We start from the raw sequence: 27037 nt of genomic DNA, 5'->3' as shown, positions 1-27037 counted from the left end.
CTAGCGGACAGCAGCAGAACAGCAGCTGGAATCAGTGCGTTATTGCATGTCTGAGCAGTAGAGAGCGCAGCTGAGGCCTCATTGTTCCTGGAGACAGACAAACATCTACCCATCTTTGTTATATAATATTAACGTGTGTGTGTGTGTATATATATATATATATATATATATATAGCATACAGGCTAATTTTAGTCTTTATAACTATATACGCTATTCTACATAATATAACAATATTCTATTTAAGTCTATATAATATAATCTTATTATAAATACATATATATATATGGCATAAATGCTAATTATATTCTTTAACTATATACGATATTCTACATACTATAACAATATTCCATATAATATCTTATTATAAATAAATATATATATATATATATAGCCTATTTATATTTACTGCGGTGCTTATGGCGTCAAAGACTGATTTCCTCTCAAATCCCCAAATAAATAATCTCTGGCAGATGCGTCAAGGTCTTCACACACACACACACACACACACACACACACACACAGAGAAATTCCCAACCGGCCGGGATCTGCTCCACCGGGGGAAACGCCTTCTCGCCTCGGACCCGTTCTGTTTTAATTAGCCTCCCGGTGCCGCGGGTAATTACGGTAACAAGCTGCAAATGAACCGTAATGAACCGCAAAATTCCTAAAAAAAAAAAAACCCCTCACAGAAGACACGGCGCGAAGCGCGTGATTAATAACCGTCATTCAGGCATCGGCGGGAAAAAAAAGGGAGCGCGAGGAGTTGACACGCATTACCCTCAGCGCTGCGCGGCGAGACCCGTATGTCATCCCCCTCGCGCCTCCCGCGCTTCCACAATCATTTCCCGCCAATGATCAGGAGGTGTCCGCAACGGCGCTTCCTCACCTCACACCCCCGTCAGCCACACGCAGCGCGACACACACACACACACACACACATACACACATACACACACACCGGGAGGAGCCGTCTACCCTCCGTCACCCATACCCGCCCCTGAGGACGGTGCGTCGTTGGCGGCGTCAATATTATTTATTATTCCCGTTAGTCTCGGTATTTAGCGCCGCAGCTGCTCACGGTGATCGTTAAAACGGACGCGTCTCGTTGTTTTGTGGCGCGTGTTTTTTCTTGTAACGGGGAATATTGAGGCGGCATCAGCGCGCGGTGATGCTCTCCGTTAAAGGATCGTGAAGCGTCGCGAGTCTAAAGGTAAAGCTCGTCCATTTTCCGTCCTCCGCCTCCCCCTCATCCCCCTCATCCCCCTCCTCTCTCTCTCTCTCTCTCTCTCTCTCTCTCTCTCTCTCTCAGTCTCTCTCTCTCTCTCTCTCTCTCTCTCTCTCTGCTGACGCGCGATGGCCAACAGAATTAATCCGTCTCTAATTGCTCCGTGGTGTCCAGCGGTTTTACGCCCTTAATGACCTCTGATCCGCGCGTCGCTGCCGCAGCGGAGAGTAATTACCGTAATTGATGCTCGAGGCGACGGTAGCGGGGGGTGTTCGGGGGGGCAGCGTTTCTCTCTCTTTCACATAAACACATTTTGACGGTAACTTTCTTCTCCACGGATTATTATCGCTATTACCTCCAATTAAAACAACAACACATTGAAAGGCAGGTCTGATGTTGTTAGATATAATCTCCTGTATTGTCCTAAATTATGCATTTACAAAAGAAATATACATAAAAACCTTTGCAATTTATCTGAGCCACATTAAATTGCGTATTTCCAGGATTTTATTTTGTTATTATTTTATATTTTAGGATCTTGTTTTCTTAGTGGATTCTTATTTTTTGATGACATTAATATTCTTTAAATGTGGTTCTAAAATACTCATTATGCAATTTTGTGTACATCTTTTATTATTAAGCTACATTATAGATGCATTATAATTGAAGAACTGGGAAGAAACAATGAGCATTAAAACTACAGAAATGCATAAAAAAAAAAACCTTTGCTATTTATCCAACCCACGTGTTTCTTACAGTTTAAATAAAAATTTGACCTAATCTCATGTGTACAGTTTTAAAATGAGAATTTCGCCTCTATATTTTATTTTGGAACACAATGAGAATCAGTTACGAAGAGTCAAATAAGATTTGATTCCTTTATTTTCAGGGTTTTTGTTTTTCATAGTCTTAGGATCTTATTTTAATTCTTAATTGACTCTTATGTGATTCATTTTGATTCTAAAATACCATTATTCAAGTTTCTATGCATCCTTTAGGATTTGACTAAATATTGTCTGGAAATAAATGAAAGATTTCTGAATTGCTATTCCGCTTCGTTGTAGTTAATGAACATCTCGGTTCACCTCCACCTCCTCTCTTTCCTCCACAGGGCCACTGCCGTGGATGGTTGGGCGTTAGTGTGTGTTTGTTTTGCTCTGATGGCGAACATGAGCAGTAGTGTGTGCATGGAAACCCCACACACTCATGGCCACGCCCACGGCCACACCCACAACTACAACCCCACCCCCGGGCGGGACTTTCCGCTACAGATCGACTCATGTGTGAACCCCGTGTTGGACTACAGCGCGCAAATGGAGCGCTACCGCTCTTTTGCCACCTTCTATAAGAACAGCACAGCTGCCGCGGCCCCGTTTCCCCAGTCCGCCAAAATCGCACGAATTGCCACGCCCCTTTTCCCCTCAGCTCGCCTATCGGCGATGCCTCCCTGGCCCTGCGACAACGCCATGCTGTGGGGGCGAAAGCCCGCCACGGTTAACGTTAACGGACCTCACACACATCGGACTGGCATGTCGAGGGCGGAGCCTGTGAACATGCACATGTCCAGCAAACACATTCCACAAGACTCCGCCCTCCCAATGGGCGCTGACAACTTCCTGTCGCCACTGGCTGCGGAGCAATGCCGTGGTCTTCCCGTAACGGGGGCCGATTGCATGAACCGACTGAAGTGTCCGCCGTCTGTGCCACCTGGAGAAGTGGACCGAGGCGGGACGTTCGGAGGGATGCCCCCATTGGGGGGTCTGTCGCTCCCGCCAGGGGTCATCGTCATGACGACGCTTCACTCCGGTGCAGGGTCGTCGGGGGTCACGATGTCAGACAGCGCATTTCAGATCGCCAACGCGGCGGCAGACTGCCAGCACAGCGGCTCGTCCTGCTCCGGTTCGCCCGCTGCCCTTAACGGAAACGCCAACGGCAGCTGCAGCAGCGCTAGCAGCAACGGTAGCGGAGCGGCTAAGCGCAAACGTAAACGCTGTGGTGTCTGCGCCCCCTGCAGGAGGCTCATTAACTGCGGCGTATGCAGCTCCTGTCGAAACAGAAAGACGGGTCATCAGATCTGCAAGTTCAGAAAGTGTGAAGAACTCAAGAAGAAACCGGGCAGCACGATGGAGGTGGGATTCACGCACGCACTCACACATATGCCGGGAGGTCTATTGAAGTGGGCTGTTTAATTGGGAATGATGTGGCTGGGGGTTTGGAGTAGAGCCCAGTCTTGGCACAAGTGGCCATAATTAACCATCATGCATTAATGTGTGTGTGTGTGTTAGCTGACGGTTTGAGCCCTCTTAGGCTGGAAAAATGCCCTTAGACTCAAGCACACACTTTATCGCTCTCGCACACACACACACACACACACACACGCACACACACACACACACACACACACACACACACACACACACACAGCCGGTATTGAAGGCTGAGAGATGAGGCAACATGTTGTAAGTTCTCTGTAATAATACAAAGACAGCTTAATCTATTCACAACCCGCTAACACAACTCACCAGAATCAAGATCAGACCATCACAAACCAGTCCAGTACTAGTTGTGGAGAGCTTAATCTGGCCAAGAACCGCCAATTTAAAAAGTGATGGCATTAGCTCTATTATTAAAAGTGTAGAGAGGAGTCAAAGTGACTTTCAAATCAATCATCTTTCCGATTGAAATGACTGGATTTCGCCTGTGAATATTTTATGAACGATGGTAAATTTGAACGCACCTTTATACAGGAAGATTTTAAAGGCCTGTTCACACCAATAACGATGATGTTCTGTTTATTCTAAGCGTGCATTACAGTTTTGTGTTCTGCCGCTTTAAATTTGGATGGATTCCATGTGGCTGTTTTTAATCATTCACCACCTGGAAAAAAAATATTCTGAAAGTGATTCCAACAATACTGTTTCTCTGTGTCGATATAGTTGTGGCGTGGACTTCACTATTCTCAAAGAATTAAAACTTACCATTATAGTTATCGTTCTTGTTTAGACGGGCTTTAAGAGTTTGTTTGGAGTGTCCTTGGCACTGCATTTGGGATGTCTCCATATAATAATAAAGGATAAAATCCAAGATGTGCAGTGCTGGAGAGGCTCCAGGAACTGTTTGATTACATTTATGCATTTGGTAGACGCTTTTATCCAAAGCGACTTAAACTGAATTCCTGACATATATTTTTTATCAGTTCATGGTTTCCTTGGGAACTGAACCCAAAACCTTGGTGTCGCCAATGGCATGCTCTACTTTTTTAGCTACAGAAATGCCTCAGTAGCAAGTAAACTAGATATCCAAGACATCTACCCAGAGTAATATGCAATCAATGAACCCACAGTAGACTTGCGTGTCAGAGAAAATACTGACGAATTTAGTACAAAATGCGTACTCTTGGACAACTAGTTTACATGCTACTAAGTGTCTTCAACAAAACTCTTGCTGTTCAATCCTCAAACTTTTATCAAATCCAGGCAGTGACTAAATGTTTCATAATTACATTTATGCATTTAGCAGATGATTTTATCCAAAGAAAAACAAAAGAATTTCATCAAAGAGCAACAATAATCATTACATAAACAGTCGTCTCAGCTAACGGAAACGCGGTTGCGAGGGCCTTTGCATACAGATGGTCGGGTTGATCTGTTTTTCCGTTTTCCCAATTTAATTCTTATTTTCGATGAATCAATATTTTGAATCATTTAATCTCATTACTAAGATGATTCACACCATTGTACAAACATCTAACACATCATTTTTGTGGTTAACTGAGTCATTATTTCAAGCTTAAATGGAATCTCTCCAGAATTCCCACTGTCTCGTGTGTCTTTCCTCAGAGAGCACCATCAGCAGGAGCCGCCGACACTTTCCGCTGGTTCTTCTGAAGAACCTGCCACGATCCACATCATACTACTGGACTCAAACACTAGAAGAACTGCAGGTCATACACCTACAATCTACCCTTCCCCTCAGGACTCACTGTGGCCCGTTTAGCACTGGGGGCATCAGGTGCACACTGGAGAGACGTCGAGGGCAAGTCTCTGGGTCTCAAACTGACCTCACCTCAACCAAACACCAACGGACGTAGAGAAACAGGGACTTGAATTCAGTCGTATCAGGACCCCATCTGAGCTTAAAGGAACAGTTCACCTAAAATCGAATATATGGTCGTCATTTACTCATGTCATTCTGATCACTTGCTTGCTTCTACGGAAGAGAAGGAGGTTATTTGAAGAGCATGCATTGAAGCGAACAAGCTCTGTCAAACTCTAAAATAACAAAACAAACAGCATAAAAGCATTGTAAAAGGAGTCCATACGATTAATGCACTACATTATAGGTTCTCTGAAGTCAGTTTTGTGTTGGGAAAAGACACGCGTTTAGTCACAAACAACCATTTGACTTCCCATTTGATTTGATCAACCGGGATATTCTTCAAGAATTCACCTTATTCCACAGAGGAAAGAAAAAAAATACAGGTTTAGGTAAGCAGTCCATGTAGTTAATAGGTTATCTGAAGTCACATGATAGTTTTGTATCGGGAAAACACATTTTTAGTCATAAACAACCATTTGACCTCCCTTTCATTTGATTGAAAGGAACAACCAGGATATTCTTCAAAAATGTTCCTCGTTCCAAAGAAGAAAGCAAGTCAGGTTTGAGGCGAGTAAATGGTGGCAGAAGGTTCGTTTTTTGAGCGAACAGTTCCTTTAAACCACCTTTCTGTTGCATGGGTAGAAAAGTGTTTTGTTTTTAACTAAAGACTTGAAGAAAATAACTTTGTTTATTGCTGTTGTGACGCCTCACTGTCTTGATGGATAAGAGACTCTTAGGATGGCTTGTTGATTAAATGTGATCCTTTTTGAACTGTGACTTTCTGTGCGTCTCCTTTATTTGTGCAATACAGCCCATCATGCATTTATATACCACTAACATGTTTTGTAAAATGCGTAACGCTCACAAACGAGTCAACGAGAGGTTCGATTTAAGCTAGGTAAGGCGTATCCGAGGGCTGACGGTGCGATGTGATAAGATGTCACTCGGAGAGCATTTAAATGGCGTTTCTAATTCTGATCCCTTCGAGCACAGATGAGCAGGAAAAGATGGCGGAGGCATATCTCAGCGTTAAAGCGCTCAGCACCTCACTGTACATGTCATCTCTTTATTGTTGGGCCTCTATGACGACTCCCATGTTGCTAGGCAACATGAATTACAATGACATGAAGTCCTGTGTTCTAGAATAAGGGAGGGGCTGAGAGATGCCTTCACTCTGCCTGAGATTTACATCACACACACCGCCTCTGAGTGTGTGTGTGTGTGTGTGTGTGTGTGAGGGACAAAGACATATTGTCTTGCCAGTTATATATATATATATATATATAGTAAAAAATAAATAAAGAAATATATTTAATAAAAACCTTTACTAATAATAATAAATATGTGTATGCATATGTATATATATAAACACCCAGACACAAATTTATGTCAAGAATTATAAGGGAACTAATTATGTAAAATCTTACAATATACATATGAATCTATCTAGCTCTATAAATGAAGAAACTAAACAAGATGTGTGTTTAGACACACTATATATTTATAAATCAGAATATTTCATATATATAAAGGCTAAAATGGCATGAGTATTTCCATGCAAGAAGCAGCACTGTGCTGTAAATATAATGAGCAGGTTCTCACTGGTTTGTGCCTGTAAACCTGTCCTAAATTCCCAAACACAGCAGCAGAGCGACACTGACGGCTCGTGCTTTGATGAACGCCGCTGTTCTTCACACATCCAGCTTCTGCTCTGGATGCACACGAACGCTGGGATTTCAAGCATCATTAACTTAAGGCTTTATAGACTGCCATTAATTGTTTTAATTGAACTATTTTTCACATCACCAGGCAAATAATTTATCAAGAGAATTATAGGAAAAACCATCCAATTTTTTTTGGTTTATGAATTATTTTCAAAGCAATTAACCACATTTTCTTCCCGAGTTCTCACGACTGTAATGTATTAAGAATGTTTTGTTTCAAGTTTGTGAATTATTGTGAATCTCTCTAATGATGAATTTGTACATTTCAGCTTGCTTACATTTTAAAAGCTGTTCCACAAATTCTACCACAATGAATAAATACAATAAAATATATATATTGTTTTGCATTACCGTGATGACAATGACAATTTTGGAGGCACACACAAAAAAAATTGTGCTTAATTGTCATGAAAATGATGTTACAATGCAAAACTGTTCCTAAAATATGCATTTTTAAACATAAAATAAATGTTCTATTCATAAAATATTAATATTCAAATTTTGTTTTATTTTGATTTAATTTCAATTATCTTCAACAAGTAAAACAGTTGATATCAGATACACTCATATCAAATAATTTCATTATTCATTACTTTAATATTCTAAATTTAATAAAAATCCAATTATTATACTCTATTATAATCTAAGGCTAACCCACAAACACGTCTATTTAATCAATTTAATTTACCAGGAAAAGTTGCCCTGTCCAAGTTAAAATAAAAAAATGTGAGCACAAAACCAGTCATAAGGGTCCATTTTTCGAAATTGAGATTAATACATCATCTGAAGCTAAATAAATGATCTTTCCATTGATGTATGGTTTGTTAGGATAGGACAATATTTGGCTGAGATACAACTATTAGAAAATCTGGAATCTGAGGGAGCAAAAAAATCTAAATATTGAGAAAATCTCCTTTAAAGTTGTTCAAATTAAGTTCTTAGCAATGCATATTACTAATCAAAAATGAAGTTTTGATATATTTATGGTAGGAAATTTACTAAATATCTTCATGGAGCATGATCTTTACTTAATATCCTAATGATTTTTGGCATAAAAGAAAAATGTATCATTTTGAGCCATACAATGTATTGTTGTCTATTGCTACAAATATACCCCAGAGACTTAAGACTGCTTTTGTGCTCCAGGGTCACGTTAAAATACAAAACATAAAATAAAGAAATGCATGTGTCTTATTAGACAAGTCAATTGCAGTAAATCTCAAGTAACATAAAAAAATAATGAGACTAATTGTGATTAACCGTTATAATCTGTTTGTGTGTGTTGTGTTTGTCCAGTGTTGGATTAATCAGTGCTCATAAAATGCATTTAGAATGCAGAGTGAGATGAGAATGATTTAAGTCATTTTAGCGTAATTTCCTCAACACTGTTGTTTATTCCACACAGCAGACACAAACAGGGGAATGCTTCTCACATGAGGAATGAGTCTGCTGAACTCCAGCTGTGCTTGTGTTAGTCGTTCTCAGTCTCTCGGCCGGCACATTTCAGGCGTGATCTCTGTCATGTCAAACTTGCGGATGGCAAACGTCACGTCACGCCACTTCCTGAAGTAATCCTGCTTGCGAGTGACGCAATTCTGCACCACGAAACTCTCGATCTTCAGCAGCGGCAGATCCTGGAGTCAAATGATGACAAGAATTCATCCGTTTAGGATCACATTTGCATTAATAATCAGAATCAGTGTTTAACATACACTTTAACTAAACATTTTGCACAAAGCTGGGTAGCAATGATTACATGTAATCTGGATCTGGATTATGTAATCAGATTCCAAAAATTAAATACTTGTAATTAGAGTATACTACATTTTATAACATTCCCAAAAATATGGAAGCCCGTTTCTGCACTGAATAAAAGATAAAAAAGGTGCTTGCGATTTTTTAATCTCACAATTTGAATCTCAGAATTGCATGATTCTGAGAACATATCAGTCCCCCCCCCCCTCCCCCTCAAAATTGGACTTTAACTCGCAATTGCGAGTTTATATCTCACATTTCTGAAAAAAAAGTCAAAGATAAAAAAGTCGTGAGATAAAAACTCGCAATTCTGAATTTTTTTTCTCGCAATTGTGAGTTTATATCTCCCAATTCTGTCAAAATTGTGAGATAAAAAGTCGCAATGACCTTTTTTTTTTTTTATTCAGTGGCGGACACAGCTTCCATACAAAGAGGCACAAAATCACTTTCACTGACTTTTACATTAACTGTTCCCTCCTGGTGGAATGACCTGTATGTGTATGTATATATATATACAGTATATATATAAACCCTTGCTACGTGTACTGCGTTAGGCTAACTGAGTCTTGTCGTAGCACTTGCATTTTTATTGCTCTTTTGTTGGTTTTGATTGCTTCCATTGTCCTCATTTGTAAATAGCTTTGGATAAAAGTGTCTGCTAAATGACTAAATGTAAATGTAAAATGCTCAAAATCAGATTACAGTTACTTTTTATGGATTACCTGACTACATATTATGTAAATTATTCATAATTGATTGATTGATTGTTCCTAATTCTTCTTTTTTCTCTTTTAATTTTTTTGTTTGTTTGTTCATGTAATGCAGGGATTCCCAAACGTTTTTGACAGCCAAACACCTTAAAATAAAGTATTCATTTGAAATATATCCGAGGAAGGTAATATTTCACACATTTGCATGTTTACAGGCCTTTAACTGTATGTTTTTATGGCCACATTGACATGCAGGTAAACAAATAAAATATTTATATTTTTTAGAATTTAAGTCTTTATTTTTATGATTTAATTAATTATCATCTTTTTATTAATTAATAAATATAATAAGTATCTTACATTAAGCCCAGTTTGGGAAACCCTGGTGTATAATGTAATGTTTAATGCATTTTAGAATGTTGATATAAAAAAAATAGAAGGTTTATAAAAAAATAGGTTTATTTTATATCAACACTGTTTGTGTAATAGTAAGAAATGGTAAATAAAAAATAAGTTTGACCAAAAAAAAAGTGATCAAAAAAGTAATTAAAAGTTTTCATCATGTAATCTGTAATCAGTGACAGACTGCAGACTAATCTAGCCAGCACTGATCTTGCTTTATGTCAGAACTGTTTAAGTGTTGAGTATGTACACATAAATATAAATACTTGAAGATTTACAAATATATGTCAAATTTGACTGGTTGGAGTCCCAGTTTAATCTGCTCAGAATCAGGGTTATTATTGTTAGCTAAAACTAAAAACATTTTTTTTGTTACAAATAAAACAAACATTAACTAAAATAAAATAAAATAATAAAAAACATTTTATTTCAGCTTGTTGCTAAGGCAACATTTCTTATTTTCGTGTATTTTGAGCTGAAGTACTAAAATAACTACAACTAAATAAACTAAAAACTTAGAAAGTATAAAGGCATATTAAACAATAAAAATGACAAAAACAAAATATTCAAATTTGAAACAAAATTAAAATGAAATATATATTTTTTCGATTCAAAACTAAAATCTAATTCACCCTGGAGCACAAAACCAGTCTTCAGTCGCTGGGGTATATTTGTAGCAATAGCCAACAATACACTGTATGGATCAAAATTATACATTTTTAATTTATGCCAAAAATCATTAGGATATTAAGTAAAGATCATGTTCCATGAAGATATTTAGTAAATTTCCTACCGTAAATATATCAAAACTTCATTTTTGATTAGTAATATGCATTGCTAAGAACTTCATTTGAACAACTTTAAAGGAGATTTTCTCAATATTTAGATTTTTTTGCTCCCTCAGATTCCAGATTTTCAAATAGTTGTATCTCGACCAAATATTATCCTATCAAACCATACATCAATGGAAAGATTATTAATTCAGCTTCAGATGATGCATAAATCTCAATTTCGAAAAATTGACACTTAAGACTGGCTTTGTGCTCCGGGGTCACATATAGTATATCAATGATACTACAATAAGACTGCTCAGAATCTCTTGCTGGATATTAATATGCTCAGCCTCACCTGGATAGTGGTGTAAGAGGCGACGAGGCCCCAGTCGTGTTTGCACTCGGCACAGAGCATCTTCTCTTTCTTACTGAAGCCACAGAAGGCTTTCGGGTTCTTATGGGGAACGGTTATACAGCGCTTGAACATGGAGCGATCCAGAACGATGTGATGAGCACCCTGCGGGATGGAGAGAGTGAGAAAGATGATAGAAAGAGAAACGAACAGAGCCACGGTTCAAAATGAACACTTCCCTAGAATATAATTTAATAATTTAACAACATTCATATGTTCATGGTTCTATGGAAGCTTTTATTTTTTTATTATGCTGTGGCAAAAACAAGTTTCTTCCCACTTTTTTTTCTGTAAATATTAACTAGATAATAAAGTTTGTAGACAAACTTTAATGCTGATTTGAGAAATCCTAGTCAGCAGTAGTTTAAAAAGCTTGAAGTTTAAAGATTTTAGTTATTTTTCTTTTAGTTTGAAGTAGTTTCAAATTATTCAACTTTGAAGGTTTTAAGTATTTTGTTTATATTTTAAGTATATTTTAAACCTGAAGGTTAAGTATTTTTAAAATTTGAAGTAGTTTGGAAAGCTTGAAGTCTGACTGTTTTAATTATTTTTAAGTTTGAAGTAGTTTAAAAGCTTTATTTTTGTGGGTTTTAAGTTTTAATTTTGAAGTAGTTTAAAAAGCTTGAAGTTTGCAGGTTCTTCATATTTTAAAGTTTGAAGTAGTTCAAAAGCTTGAAGGATTTAAGTACTTTTAAGTTTAAAGTAGTTTAAAAAGCTTGACATTTGAAGGTTTTAAGTATTTTTAATTTTGAAGTAGTTAAAAAGCTTAAAGTCTGAAGATTTTAAGTATTTGTAAGTTTCAATTAGATTGAAAAGATTAAAGATTTTAATGATTTTAATTAGTTTTAAGTTTGAAATAGTTTAAAAAGCTTGAAGTCTGAATGTTTTAAGTATTTTTAAGCTTAACGTAATTTGAAAAGCTTTAACTTTGAATGTTAAGTATTTTTAAGTTTGAAGTAGTTTAAAAAGCTTGAAGTTTGAAGGTTAAGTATTTTTAAGTTTGAAGTAGTTTAAAAAGCCTGGAGTTTGAGGGTTTTAAGTATTTTCAAGTTGGAAGTAATTTAAAAAGCTTTAGGTTGGAGGCTTTTAAGAATTTTTAAGTTTGAAGTAGTTTAAAAAGCTTGAAGTTTGAAGGTTAAGTATTTTTAAGTTTGAAGTAGTTTAAAAGGTTGGAGGGTTTTTATATATTTTTAAATTTGAAAAGCTTGAAGCTTGAAGGGTTGAAGTATTTAACTATTAAGGTCATACCAGCACGACTCTGATGTCGTCGCTCATGCATGCAAACCTCTTGCACTTGCTGCAGAGGAGCTCGTAGCTGCCCTGGGTTTTGGGTTTCTCAGGACTGGCGCTGATGTGATCTCTCAGGGCTTTATCTTTCTTCTGCAGCATGTCCACCTGAACACACACATGTTCGTGCTGTCTAGCGATGTCACGCAGCAGAGATGCACTAATGTTTAAAACATGCGGTGGAAGTACAGAACCTTGTTGCTGAGGTTGGTGGGGTCGCTCTGCAGCTGGATGATGGCCTCCTCCACCATCTTCTCCTTATGCATGTTTATTTTCTCCTTCTCAATGCACTCCTTACTACTAGAGATCAGGAAACAACGACTGCCCTCCGCCCGACCACGACCTACACACACACACTTATGCATCAGAGGGAGTGTGTGTGTGTGTGTTTATGTGTGTGAGAGCATGTGCATATGTTTGTTACCTCGAACTTGCACCATCTTCACCACGTTTCCCACATACTCATACATCAGAACCAAGTTGCACTGTGGGATATCGATGCCTTCATCAGCGACCGATGTGGCAATGAGCATCTTACTCTGATCGGAGCTCTTAAAAGAGTCCAGAATCCCTTTCTTATTGTTCAGAGTCATTCCTGTAGCACAAAAACACAAACGCACATCACATCTTTTTATAAAATGCATTATTTGAAATAAGAAATGTTAATCGAAAAAATCATCTGTTTGCAAAGACAACATTTCTCGTTTTCATTTTCATTCAGTTTATAACTTCAAGTCTTACAATAACTAAAACCAAATTACAAATGCATAAAAAAAGCATAGAAAAAACAATAAAATTACAAAAACTTTAAACCTAAATGAAAACATAAAAAAAAATAAAAAACTAATTCAAAATATTAACAACTATGAACATTAAGAATTATTTCATAGGGCTACACGATTAAGGGAAAAATCTTATTGTGAATATTCTGATAAAAATTGTAAAATTAAAAGCTCAAGGTTTGCTGTGCTTGTTTGAAAAATTGTGATTATATATCAATATGAATCTAAAATAATAGTAATAATTGTGCTGTAAAATAAAATAATTATTATCATTAATAAATTTAAAAATTAAACAAAATAGGGAATCTTAAAAAATGCATTATAATAATAATAACAATATCTTAATAAAAATATTATAAAGTAATGTAAATGAAATAATACAAATAACAACAATTATTATTTTTATTATTATTTAATAACACAACTGTAAAATTACAAGACAATTCTCAAACATTAAACCCTTGAGCTTTTGTTTTGCCTGAACTGGATTTGTCTAGATTCCAGCTCTGCTTTTTTATTTCAAATTTTAGTTTTATTATGTAAATTTGTCTGATTTCAAACATTGAGTCATGAGACATGGATTCAGTGTTTTGTGTGTGTGTGTGTGTGTGTGTGTGTGTGTGTATTTCCACCTGAGCCGGTGAAGTTGGATTTTCGTCCTTTTCCTATCAGAACTCCAGGCTTCAGGAACTTGAGGGAATCGGTCTCATCAATCCATTTCTTCATGGCCTTATTTATATATATATATGTGTAAAAACACACACATGAATCAGACATCACATTTAAAGACACATGCAGATATCACATCACTGAGGTCAGACTCACGTCGGCGAGGGCGCGTGTCTTAACGAACATGACGGTGCGTGTCTGATCGTTGCTTTGGTATTCCTCCTCCAGGATGAACTTCAGCTCATCTAGTTTAGGGTTCAGCTCCCCCACGGTGGCCAGACTCAGTAACTGCGGCCGCTGACCTGCGTCACACACACTCAGACTCTAATCACATGTGTCTGTGTGTTTGTCAGCTCAGAGAGAGGAGGATTCTTACAGTCGTAGAGTGCCGTGAGTTTCCTCTCGGTCTCGCCGTAGCCGGCCTGCCGGACCTGATCAAAGAACACGTCCAGATAATCCAGCGCATCTTTAGTCCGCGCGTCTTCATTAATGATCAGAGCATCGTTATATTTCTGAAGAAGAGAAGAGAACTACAGTCAGATTCTGATCACTCAACTCAAGATAAATATCTATTAAATAATGGATCAAATTATTATTATTATTATTATGGTAACACTTTTTAAATGAATCTTCATTTAACATTGGTTAACATATCATGAACTAACAATGAACCATACTTTTGCGGCATTTACTAATCTACAGTAATATTTATTCATGAACTTTATATAGATCACTGTTAATTCATTCTAGCTATCCGTATGTCAGTCTGTCTATCCGTCTGTTTATCTAGCTATCCGTATGTCAGTCTGTCTATCCGTCTGTCTATCTAGCTATCCGTATATCAGTCTGTCTATCCATCTGTCAGTCTGTCTATCCATCTGTCAGTCTGTCTATCCATCTGTCAGTCTGTCTATCCGTATGTCAGTCTGTCTATCCGTCTGTCTATCTAGCTATCCGTATATCAGTCTGTCTATCCGTCTGTCTATCTAGCTATCCGTATGTCAGTCTGTCTATCCGTCTGTCTATCTAGCTATCCGTATATCAGTCTGTCTATCCGTATGTCAGTCTGTCTATCCGTCTGTCTATCTAGCTATCCGTATATCAGTCTGTCTATCCGTATATCAGTCTGTCTATCCGTATGTCAGTCTGTCTATCCGTCTGTCTATCTAGCTATCCGTATATCAGTCTGTCTATCCGTCTGTCTATCTAGCTATCCGTATATCAGTCTGTCTATCCGTCTGTCAGTCTGTCTATCCGTCTGTCTATCTAGCTATCTATATATCAGTCTGTCTATCCGTCTGTCTATCTAGCTATCCGCATGTCAGTCTGTCTATCCGTATGTCAGTCTGTCTATCCGTCTGTCTATCTAGCTATCCGTATATCAGTCTGTCTATCCGTCTATCTATCTATCTATCTATCTATCTATCTATCTATCTATCTATCTATCTATCTATCTATCTATCTATCTATCTATCTATCTATCTATCTATCTGTATATCAGTCTGTCTATCCGTCTGTCAGTCTGTCTATCCGTCTGTCTATCTAGCTATCCGTATATCAGTCTGTCTATCTGTCTGTCAGTCTGACTATCCATCTGTCTATCTAGCTATCCGTATGTCAGTCTGTCTATCCGTCTGTCTATCTAGCTATCCGTATATCAGTCTGTCTATCCGTCTGTCAGTCTGTCTATCTAGCTATCCGTCTGTCTGTCTGTCTATCCGTCTGTCTATCTAGCTATCCGTATATCAGTCTGTCTATCCGTATGTCAGTCTGTCTATCCGTCTGTTTATCTAGCTATCCGTCTGTCTGTCTGTCTATCCGTCTGTCTATCTAGCTATCCGTATGTCAGTCTGTCTATCCGTCTGTCTATCTAGCTATCCGTATGTCAGTCTGTCTATCCGTCTGTCTATCTAGCTATCCGTATATCAGTCTGTCTATCCGTATATCAGTCTGTCTATCCGTCTGTCAATCCGTCTGTCTATCTAGCTATCCGTATATCAGTCTGTCTATCCGTCTGTCTATCTAGCTATCCGTGTATCAGTCTGTCTATCCGTCTGTCAGTCTGTCTATCCGTCTGTCGGTCTTTCTATCTATCTAGCTATCCGTATGTCAGTCTGTCTATCTGTCTGTCAGTCTGTCTATCCATCTGTCTATCTAGCTATCCGTCTGTCTGTCTGTCTGTCTATCTAGCTATCCGTATGTCAGTCTGTCTATCCGTCTGTCTATCTATCCGTCTGTCTATCTAGCTATCAGTCTGTCTGTCTGTCTGTCTATCTAGCTATCCGTCTATCTGTCTGTCTATCTATCTAGCTATTCGTCTGTCTGTCTGTCTGTCTATCTGTCTGTCTATCTAGCTATCCGTATGTCAGTCTGTCTATCCGTCTGTCTATCTAGCTATCCGCATGTCAGTCTGTCTATCCGTCTGTCAGTCTGTCTATCCGTCTGTCTATCTAGCTATCCGTCTGTCAGTCTTTCTATCCTTCTGTCTATCTAGCTATCCGTCTGTCAGTCTTTCTATCCGTCTGTCTATCTAGCTATCCGTCTGTCAGTCTTTCTATCCGTCTGTATATCTAGCTATCCGTCTGTCATTCTTTCTATCCGTCTGTATATCTAGCTATCCGTCTGTCTGTCTATCTGTCTGTCTATCTAGCTATCCGCATGTCAGTCTGTCTATCCGTATGCCAGTCTGTCTATCTATCAGTCTGTCTATCCATATGTCAGTCTGTCTATCCGTATGTCAGTCTGTCTGTCTATCCGTCTATCTATCTAGCTATCCGTCTATCTATCTAGCTATCCGTATATCAGTCTGTCTATCCGTCTGTCTATCTAGCTATCTATATATCAGTCTGTCTATCCGTCTGTCTATCTAGCTATCCATATGTCAGTCTGTCTATCCGTCTGTCTATCTAGCTATCGTATATCAGTCTGTCTATCCGTCTGTCTATCTAGCTATCCGTATATTAGTCTGTCTATCCGTCTGTCTATCTAGCTATCTGTATATCAGTCTGTCTATCTATCCGTCTGTCTATCTATCTATCCGTATATCAGTCTGTCTATCTGTCTGTCAGTCTGTCTATCCATCTGTCTATCTAGCTATCCGTATATCAGTCTGTCTATCCGTCTGTCTGTCTGTCTATCCGTCTGTCTATCTAGCTATCCGTATATCAGTCTGTCTATCCGTCTGTCTATCTAGCTATCCGTATATCAGTCTGTCTATCCGTCTGTCAGTCTGTCTATCCGTCTGTCAGTCTGTCTATCTATCTAGCTATCCGTATGTCAGTCTGTCTATCTGTCTGTCAGTCTGTCTATCCGTCTGTCTATCTAGCTATCCGTCTGTCTGTCTGTCTATCTGTCTGTCTATCTAGCTATCCGTATGTCAGTCTGTCTATCCGTCTGTCTGTCTGTCTATCTGTCTGTCTATCTATCTAGCTATCCGTATGTCAGTCTGTCTGTCAGTCTGTCTATCCGTCTGTCTGTCTGTCTATCTGTCTGTCTATCTATCTAGCTATCCGTATGTCAGTCTGTCTATCCGTCTGTCTATCTAGCTATCCGTCTGTCTGTCTTTTTAGCTATCCGCCTGTCTGTCTGTCAGTCTGTCTATCTATCCGTCTGTCTATCTGTCTGTCAGTCTGTCTATCCAGCTATCCGTATGTCAGTCTGTCTATCCGTATGTCAGTCTGTATATCTATCTGTCTGTCTATCCGTCTGTCTATCTAGCTATCCGTATGTCAGTCTGTCTATCCGTCTGTCAGTCTGTCTATCCGTCTGTCTATCTAGCCATCCGTATGTCAGTCTGTCTATCCGTCTGTCAGTCTGTCTATCTATCCGTCTGTCTATCTAGCTATCCGTCTGTCAGTCTTTCTATCCGTCTGTCTATCTAGCTATCCATCTGTCAGTCTGTCTATCCGTCTGTCAGTCTGTCTATCTATCCATCTGTCTATCTAGCTATCCGTCTGTCAGTCTTTCTATCCGTATGTCAGTCTGTCTATCCGTCTGTCTATCTAGCTATCCGTATGTCAGTCTGTCTATCCGTATGTCAGTCTGTCTATCCGTCTGTCTATCTAGCTATCCGTATGTCAGTCTGTCTATCCATCTGTCAGTCTGTCTATCTATCCGTCTGTCTATCTAGCTATCCGTCTGTCAGTCTTTCTATCCGTCTGTCTATCTAGCTATCCATCTGTCTGTCTGTCTATCTGTCTGTCAGTCTGGCTATCCGTCTGTCTATCTAGCTATCCGTATGTCAGTCTGTCTATCCGTATGTCAGTCTGTCTATCCGTATGTCAGTCTGTCTATCTATCTGTCTGTCTATCCATCTGTCAGTCTGTCTATCCATCTGTCAGTCTGTCTATCCGTATGTCAGTCTGTCTATCCGTCTGTCTATCTAGCTATCCGTATGTCAGTCTGTCTATCCGTATGTCAGTCTGTCTATCTATCTGTCTGTCTATCCATCTGTCAGTCTGTCTATCCATCTGTCAGTCTGTCTATCCGTATGTCAGTCTGTCTATCCGTCTGTCTATCTAGCTATCCGTATGTCAGTCTATCCGTTTGTCAGTCTGTCTATCCGTATGTCAGTCTGTCTATCTATCTGTCTGTCTGTCTATCTAGCTATCAGTCTGTCTATCCATCTATCCGTCTATCTTTCCATCTATCTGTCTATCTATCCATCTGTCTGACCCGCAGGTGTTCGGTGTAGTTGTAGAGTTCTCTGCAGATGCGTCTCTCATCGTCTGCGTTCTTCATCTGTAAGACTCTGCAGCTCTTCTGAACGGAGACGATCCACTGCTCATATTTCTGCGACCCGTACTCGCGGTTCTGGATGTTTGACAGGCTCTCTGAGACACACAGAGACACATGTGTGTTAGTGTGTGTGTTAATGTGTGTATAGGTGTTTGTACAGCATGCGTGTGCAGGTGAGGACTGCGCACCGATGTTGTAGGTCTTCAGCGCCAACTGTTCGATGTTACTCATGATGTTTTTGATTATTCTGATGAAGGGGTGACTCGTGCACTGTTGAACCTCGTAAAAAGCTGTCACACGCACATATGGCATTAATGATCATGTTTGATAGGTAATGTTGCATGTGTGTATATTGTTTATTGTATGCGCTGACCTTTCTCAGGCGTGTGCACGTATGACTTGAGCTCATCCTTGTGTTTGGTGACCGTGGTGATGACCCTGGTGTCCAGGTTGGCACAGAGCTGTAAGATGTTGTTCTCTGCATCCAGGCTGCTCTTGAACGAACCGATGCCGACCGACGCCGTCAGGCCCACAATCTGAGACAGGCCGGATTATAAACCAATCAGGACACGAATATAAGAAAAGATCAGAGTACAACTGAATATAACAGAAAAGACTATGAACGACTCTACATAGGACAAGCAGTTCGGAAGATGGAAGATGTAAAATAAAATAATTCATTTAAAAAACAAAAAACAAAGTACAAAACAGGATTGGATAAGACAATAGAAAACTAAACTAAATAAAATACAATAAATGAATGAAATAAAATAGAAAGTAAAATAATTTAAAAATACAACAAATCAGGACTGGATAAGACAATAGACTGGGTGCTAAAATAAATAAAAATAAAATAAAATAAAATAAAAAGTTAAATAAAAAAAATTGAACAAAACAGAATTGAATAAAACAATAGGCTGTGTGGTAAAATAAAACTAAATAAAATAAAATAAAATAAAGTAAAATAAAATAAAATAAAAATAGAACAAAACATGATTTGATAAGACTATAGATTGGGTGATAAAATAAAACTCAAACTAAATAAATAGATAATATATTTAAAATAAAATAAAAATATATTTTAAATAAATAAAATAAAATAAAATATGATTGGATAAGATGGAATTGAATAGATGGATTGACATTTATCCAGGGTGCTATATTTTTTAATAGCATCTCTGTGACTAATAAAATAAAATAAAAATAAATAAAATAAAATATTAAATAAAACAAAATAATAAAATACAATAATTCATTTAAAAAATTTGAATCTATACAGGGTGTTAATTTTTACAGCATCTCTATGACCCTATATAGGATAAATGGATGGTTGATGGATGGAGAACAGAACAGAATGTAGTGTAACGGTGTGCTGTGCACCTGTGGCAGTGAGTGTGTGCTGCTGGTGAGTTTGGTGTCCAGGTAGCGGGTCATGATGTTGTTGTAGGGGTGTTTTCCGGTCGTGTTGTGACACTCGTCGAATAAGATGAGTGACAGCATCTCCAGAGACGGCACCTCGCCGCTCTGCAGCGCGTTCACCAGAATCTGAGCCGTCATCACCACGATATCATGATTCTTTATGAGCCAGCACACAGACATTTCCATATCGCCGCACATCCCCATCACCCTGCAGATCACAACACACACACTTCACACAGGAGGACCAGCATCTACACACACATCTGGAATAATTCAAACGGTTTAATGTCTTCAGGCTGCATTTATTAGATCAACACTGTAAAAATTCTGAAATATTATTATCATTGAAAATAGCTGTTTTCTATGTGGATATCTGTTAAAATGTCATTTATTTCTGTAATCAAAGCTGAATTTTCAGCATCATTACTCTAGTCTTCATCTTGCTCATTTTTTTTTACTGAGGCCTGTCACTGCGAAGCAATAAATATAAAAAGTTAATCAATTATATGCAGTCTTCCTATCGGACACACAGATGCATTCAGAGTGATTATATGAACTGTTTGGTTAGCATGGTCTGTGGCAGACTTTGTGTCAGCGCAACAATTTAATAAACAAGAAGTTAATATTAAGTGGCTTAAATTGTAAAGACAATATTGCTTTTTTTGCTCTATTTTGCTAAAGAAAAAAGCCATGTTGTGCATCTCAGCAGCAACACACAGCGGTGTTTCCTTAATGAATGAATTTGCATTTTTAACTGATCCAGTTTATAAAAATAAAATGACTTTGTTCTTGAATGAATCAGTCGTTTTGAAAGAATTGATTGAATAAAAGACTCAGCAACTCACTTATATAAATAATAATAAATGAATAATGGACTTGCCGCCACCTACTGGCAACTGAAGTTTCATATTAAAAAGTATCATTCTATTTTTTCAGTGATTTCAGATTTCTATATTCCAATGTTTTATATTTAGATAATTAATTATTTATGCAGATTTGTAGTGCAGTGTAAATGCATGTGCAAGTTCTAAAATATAAGTGAATAGAATCCTGCATGTTTAATTATACATAGCTTCAAAAATTACATACATGTATACATGCTCTATATTTTTGTATGTCTGTGTGTGTGTGTGGGTGGGTGCGCGCGCGTGTGTGTGTGTGTGTGTACGTACGTATATGTGTACGTGTGTGTGTGTGTGTACGTGTGTGTGTACGTGTGTGTGTGTGTGTGTGTGTGTACGTACGTATATGTGTACGTGTGTGTGTGTGTGTGAGAGAGTGTGTGTGTGTGTACGTACGTATATATGTGTACGTGTGTGTGTGCGCGTTTTTGTGACAAATGAGGATAAATTTGTATAATGACACAGGTATAACAAGGTGAAGGTGACTTTTCAGGACATTGACCCATGTCCCCACTTTTCAAAACGCTTATAAATCATACAGAGTGAGGTTTTTGGGGGAAAGTAGAAATGCACAAAGTCTCCTGTGAGGGCTAAGTTTAGGTGTAGGGTTGGTGTAGGGCAATAGCACACACAGTTTGTTCAGTATAAAAACCATTACGCCTATGGAGAGTCCCCATAAACCACAAAAACCAACGTGTGTGTGTGTGTGTGTGTGTGTGTGCGTACGTGTGTGTACGTATGTGTACGTGTGTGTGTGTGTGTTCGTGCCTGATGTTGGGATCCTTGCTGGAAAAGTGCTCCATGAAAAGCTTGTACTGCTGTTCGTAGACGTCGACCTTGGTTGCCAAAAACACGATCTTTGCTCTTTCGGGAAACTGCTTCAGATGATCTTCACTGATGGCCAAGGCCACTATAGTTTTTCCACATCCTGAGGGAAAGTTGAGCGGAAGTCATGAGGTGCTGTTTCATCCATGCATGCCTCATTTTTATTCAATTTTTAATCAAAAATTCATGACCGAATCTTTAGACCGATCTTTCCTTTCATACTGTGATGCACATGAGTGTAACAGATATAAAAGCTAATAATGGACAAATAAATACATTAAATGCTTTTTCCATCAGTTGTTGATTGGATTTATTTTTACATATTTTATATAAGGGTGTAATGATTTGCTTGTTTTTTCATGCATCGATTACAAATCTTGTCGATCTTGAGACATGGACTTTTGAACTGTGATTCATTTGTTTTGGTCAAGAGTCTATTTGAAATGCTCAAAATTTCATGAACCATGATTTGGTGATGATTCAATATTTTAAAATTAACATTAAACATAAAAGAATCTTTAGTAGTTTGTATTTTTCTTACCCTTAGGAGAAGCATTCACATAATCCTATGAATGCACTTAAATAAATACAGAAAATAATCATTTATTGAATCAAATTAAATCTCACCTTAAATTGCATTGAATCAAATCATTCTGAATTTGTAAAGATCGAATTGATTCACTCTATAAATAAAGATTCGCACATACACTTTATAATAAAAACAAAGAAAACAGTAGTAGTTGTTTTAAACAAGCATTTTTGGTGAAAATAATAAAATAACAACAAAAAAGTTGGTTATGAATTTTTGATTAAGAATTACAGAAATAAAATTGAATAAAAAATAAGACATTAGTGGCTGAATTAATTATAATAATATCAATAAAATGCATTTAGAAAATACAAAGGGCAAATTGAATGGTGCTTTAACGCACCTGTGGGAGCGCAGATGATGGTGTTCTGGCCCCGAGCCGCAGCAGCGGTCAGCTCCTTCTGATATTCTCTCAGCTTCCGCTCACCTGATCGCTTAGCTTCCCCTGCACAGAGGTCAAGGGTCACATTTCGGCAAGCGCTCTCAGGTGACGTTAGCGTGTTGACGTCGGGCTGTGTACCTTTGAACCCGGCGGGTTTCTCTGAGGCGCTCGTGTTGTTGCTGCTCATCAGCATGTCTTCGGTCTCCTCTCTGAACTCAAAGCACACGGTCGTCATCATGACCTCCGGCTCTGCATCCCATTCACTGGCCTTCACAGCCTGACCTCCTCCATCTGCAGCACAGAGATCAGGATCAAGAGACAGAACGAACTCATCATCACTGAAACATGTGAGGATTATAACAAACAGATAGACAGATAGATAGACAGATGTAGTTGTATTACTTGTCTCCAGCAGTTGTAGAGCCTCGTCTAATTCACAGTTTTCCAGCGCGATCTTCAGCAGTTTAAACCAGTTGGGTTTGTCTGAGCGCAGGAGACTCGTCACGAGCTTCTCACTGGCAGCTATACGACCGTGCTGACTCTCCTCCTGTAACACACACTTGTGAGGATACATACATACATACATACATACATGCATACATCAGGAGTCTGTGTGCTTCTGTAGAGCATGTTTGAGAGGAGACTCACCGCCTGGATCTCCTCACACTCTCTGGGCTTCAGACAGTCGGTCATGTGCGCGAGCAGCTCGCTGGGCTTCATGTGTTTGGTGATTGAGGGTTCGATCCTCTCGAGAAATCTCCTGTGTTCGCTCAGGTCCTCTAACTCCTGGAAGCTCCACTCTTTAATGGCGCGGTGCAGTCCGGTGTACTCTACAACACATACACATCCTCAGCATCTGCCATGATCTCGAGACATTCATGAGCCCTGCATGAGAAGCGGAAGTTACTGAACTCACCTGAGGCCAGCAGGATGTCCAGAAAGGCCTGAAACCAGCCCACTTCCTCTAAATAACACATCTGGTCCAGCAGCATCTGGGCAGCTGTGGTCACAGACGTCATCTCTGTAGAGAGAATACGCTCCACCATTTCTGTGCACAGAGACAATAGAATAGAATAGAATAGAATAGAGCAGAATAGAGCAGAATAGAGCTCATACCTTGAAACAGGTTGCAAAAAACAACAAGTCTTATGGTTGAACTGTGTGTTTATTTCATAGAGAGTTCTGTGGCCTTACAGTACATTAACATCCTCATCAAGCTATTTTCTATTTCAGCATTACCAAACCAAACAATAGGTCTGTAACATATTTAGATTTTTTTAGAATTTAAACAGATTTTGATTTTTTGTGTGTGTTATATAGTTATATCATATTTTAAAAAAAATAGTTGTATTAACTTCAATACATTTACCCCCGGTTTCACAGACAAGGCAACCGAAAGAAACTGGCACTGACTGATCTTACAATATATCAGCGCTTTTGTTTTGTCTCAAGATGCACATCAGTAATAAATATATATATAAAAAAAATTCTAAGCAAGTTTTAGTAAAAATTACTTAAATTGTCCTAATTGAACTATGGCCTAAACCTAGCTCAGTCTAAGCCCTGTCTGTGAAACCAGGCCTAAATTTAACAGATTTTTACACAAACTGTGCAAGAAATGTCAAAGTAAATAAACTAAATTAAACTAAATTTTAATAATGATAAATAAACCTCACAGTACAGCACTATAGAGTGCAAAATTAATGAATGAATAAATAAATTATAAAATTAAACTAAATTAAAAATTAGTTTCAATAAATATTTAAATAAATCTAACAGTACAACACTACAGGGAGCAGAATGAATAAATGGCTAAATAAAATTTATAATAATAATAATAAAAAAAAATCAAACAATCTAACATTACAGTAACACAATAAACATTTATTCATATCGGAAGCTTTTATCCAAAGTGACTTATAATTGAACAGAAAATAAATATTTTCCAATTAATATGAATTTTTCACTGTATAAATTGAGTCTTTATACAAACAAACACATCAAATGTACAGCATGATCATATTTGTGGGCCAATGACATCTAAAAGCTTCCTATGAATATTTATTAGCATACAGTATGTTCTCTTCATGATCTCCAATAAGATAAAACAATCCTGTAGGACATAAATACAAGTGTTTCCAGGATACAAGTATACTTCTGATATAGATCACGAAATATTCAATAAGACTCTAATCAGATGTTTTGACGAAGATAACAAGCAGGTTCGCTACAGATTTTACGGAGTTGCGTCGGTGTTTATTCATTAACTCTCACCTTTATCGAGGTATGTCGTCATGAAGTTCTTTATGAGTGACGGTCGTAAAAACTTCGTGATATAATCGCCAAAGCGCCGCAAATTCTCTTTCTCCAGCTCGAGCATGTCTGCAGAGATTCAGCACTCGACCACCGACCCCGAGCTTCACTGCAGCTGGTCCAGAAACAAAACCGAAAGTAAACGCAAGAAACGAAACGCATAGTGCTCAACCAAAGCTGTCTCAAAACCTTGCGAGCTGCCTATACAGCCGCCTTCCGAGCGCTCTCTGTAGTGTCCAAACATGCCGCCTAGCTAGTGAGCGCAGGAGGTTTAGAGACACAGCCCACACTCCCAGAGCCATCATGATTCCTGCTCCATTGCTCTGCTAAAACCTTTTTATTCTGCTAAAACACCGAAAAGGCCCGTTTTAAGGGTGTTCGAATCTTCGGTTTGGCAAAAATAAATCAATAATAATAATAATAATCCCTTGGAGTAACGTGACTGTAACGTGAATTAATGTAACTTTAGCTGAAACTGAAATTAGAACAGTCCCTTTTCACAGTAAATACACAACATCCTTAAAGGGGAATACCACACAATTACATCACCTCAGAATCACCTTGTGCCGAGAATTAACATTTTGATGATGATAACTAAAAACTAGTGCTGTCAAACGATTAATCGCGATTAATCGGATCGAAAATAGTTTTTGTTTACATAAGTAAAAAGTTTTTGTTTACATAATATGTGTGTGTATTGTGTATATTTATTATGTATATAATAAAAATAATACACACATTCACCGCAAAAAAATAATAATAATTCTTAGATTTTTTGTCTTGTTTCCAGACAAAATATCTGAAAACTTAAATCAAGAAGTAAAAATAATTGTCTTGTTTTCAGAAAAAACAAGTTTATCTATTATTTTTACTTGTCTAGAATTTTTTTGTTGTTGATATTTTGGCTGGAAACAAGACAAAAAATCTAAGTAAGAAAAGCATTTTTTTTGCAGTGTACAGCATATATTTACATGTATATATTTATTTTCATATATAAATGTATTTAATATATAAATTTAACATATTCCTCTTAAATATATACATGCATGTGTGTGTATTTATATATACATAATAAATATACACAGTACACACACACATATTATGTAAACAATAACTTTATTTTGGACGCGATTAATCGCGATTAATCGTTTGAGAGCACTAACTTTATCCAACCATTCAGATTGTCCCAGGTGAAACACAAGTGCACTTCCATAAAGTACTTAAAGTGCACTATTTTCACGCACTAATTTTGTACTTAATATACTAAAACTGATTATTTAGTACTTCTTAAAATAAACTTAAGATTATCTAAGTGTACTCAACTGTGCTACTTTGGGACAACGTGAATATGAACTAAAATGCACTTTTAATATACTAACTCTATATTTAAAAAATGTATTTAGTTACCACTTGTAGTACACCTGAACCCATCATTCATTCACTAGTACACTCAAGTGTACTACAAGTGGTAGCTAAATAATTTTTTTAAATATAGAGATAGTATATTAAAAGCGGATTTTAGTTCATATTCATGGTGTTCCAAAGTAGCACAGTTGAGTACACTTAGATAATCTTAAGTTTAAGTACTAAAGAATACATTTTAGTATATTAAGTACAAAATTAGTGCGCAAAAATAGAGCACTTTAAGTACATTATGGAAGTGCACTTGTTTTTCACCTGGATTAGTGAGCATGCCCACATCAATACTGCGTCAACAACAATAGGTGAAGTAAGGGTGATTGGGACACAAGGTCAAATGGGACAGTATAACTATACAGAATTTATTTTCTCACCTAATGAGTAAAAATAAAAACCTTTTTTGTTGAGCCCTTGCTGTAAGACCACATAATTCAACTGGGATGCCCTCATTGGTGTGACATCATGTTTGTGGGCGGGGCAGGCATCAAACAGGAAGTTGACCATGAAAAGCATGAACTGTGGAAAATAGCATAAGCTTTTGCTAATTTTCATAAGGTCCTAAAATTGTCATAGCTGCTATATATATATATATATATATATATATATATATATA

At 37.8% G+C, this 27037-nt stretch overlaps 2 protein-coding genes across 2 annotated transcripts; one reads left to right on the top strand and one right to left on the bottom strand.

The window, feature by feature from the left end:
- Positions 1–925: 925 nt before the first annotated feature.
- LOC306859270 (CXXC-type zinc finger protein 4) lies at positions 926–6100 on the top strand. The gene is made up of 3 exons (XM_079400231.1): positions 926–1211; positions 2338–3355; positions 5066–6100. The coding sequence occupies exons 2-3, from the start codon at positions 2387–2389 to the stop codon at positions 5111–5113; spliced, it is 1017 nt and encodes a 338-aa protein (XP_079256357.1). The 5' UTR covers positions 926–1211; positions 2338–2386; the 3' UTR covers positions 5114–6100.
- A 710-nt stretch (positions 6101–6810) lies between these two features.
- On the bottom strand, positions 6811–25151 carry rigi (RNA sensor RIG-I). Its single transcript, XM_079400153.1, has 19 exons — positions 24967–25151; positions 23609–23740; positions 23341–23522; positions 23095–23239; positions 22831–22983; positions 22654–22755; positions 21665–21824; positions 19956–20202; positions 18949–19111; positions 18764–18865; positions 18513–18670; positions 14215–14350; positions 13995–14140; positions 13802–13898; positions 12812–12982; positions 12582–12730; positions 12349–12495; positions 11044–11205; positions 6811–8682 (listed from the first exon to the last, which is right to left on the bottom strand). Exons 1-19 carry the CDS (start codon positions 25070–25072, stop codon positions 8530–8532), a joined length of 2811 nt encoding a protein of 936 aa, XP_079256279.1. The 5' UTR covers positions 25073–25151; the 3' UTR covers positions 6811–8529.
- Positions 25152–27037: the final 1886 nt, after the last annotated feature.

The sequence above is a fragment of the Barbus barbus genome (assembly GCF_936440315.1).
Source record: "Barbus barbus genome assembly, chromosome: 40".
NCBI classification, from domain to species: domain Eukaryota; kingdom Metazoa; phylum Chordata; class Actinopteri; order Cypriniformes; family Cyprinidae; genus Barbus; species Barbus barbus.
Note: the sequence above shows the minus strand (reverse complement) of the source record. Positions and strands in the feature narration are given on the sequence as shown.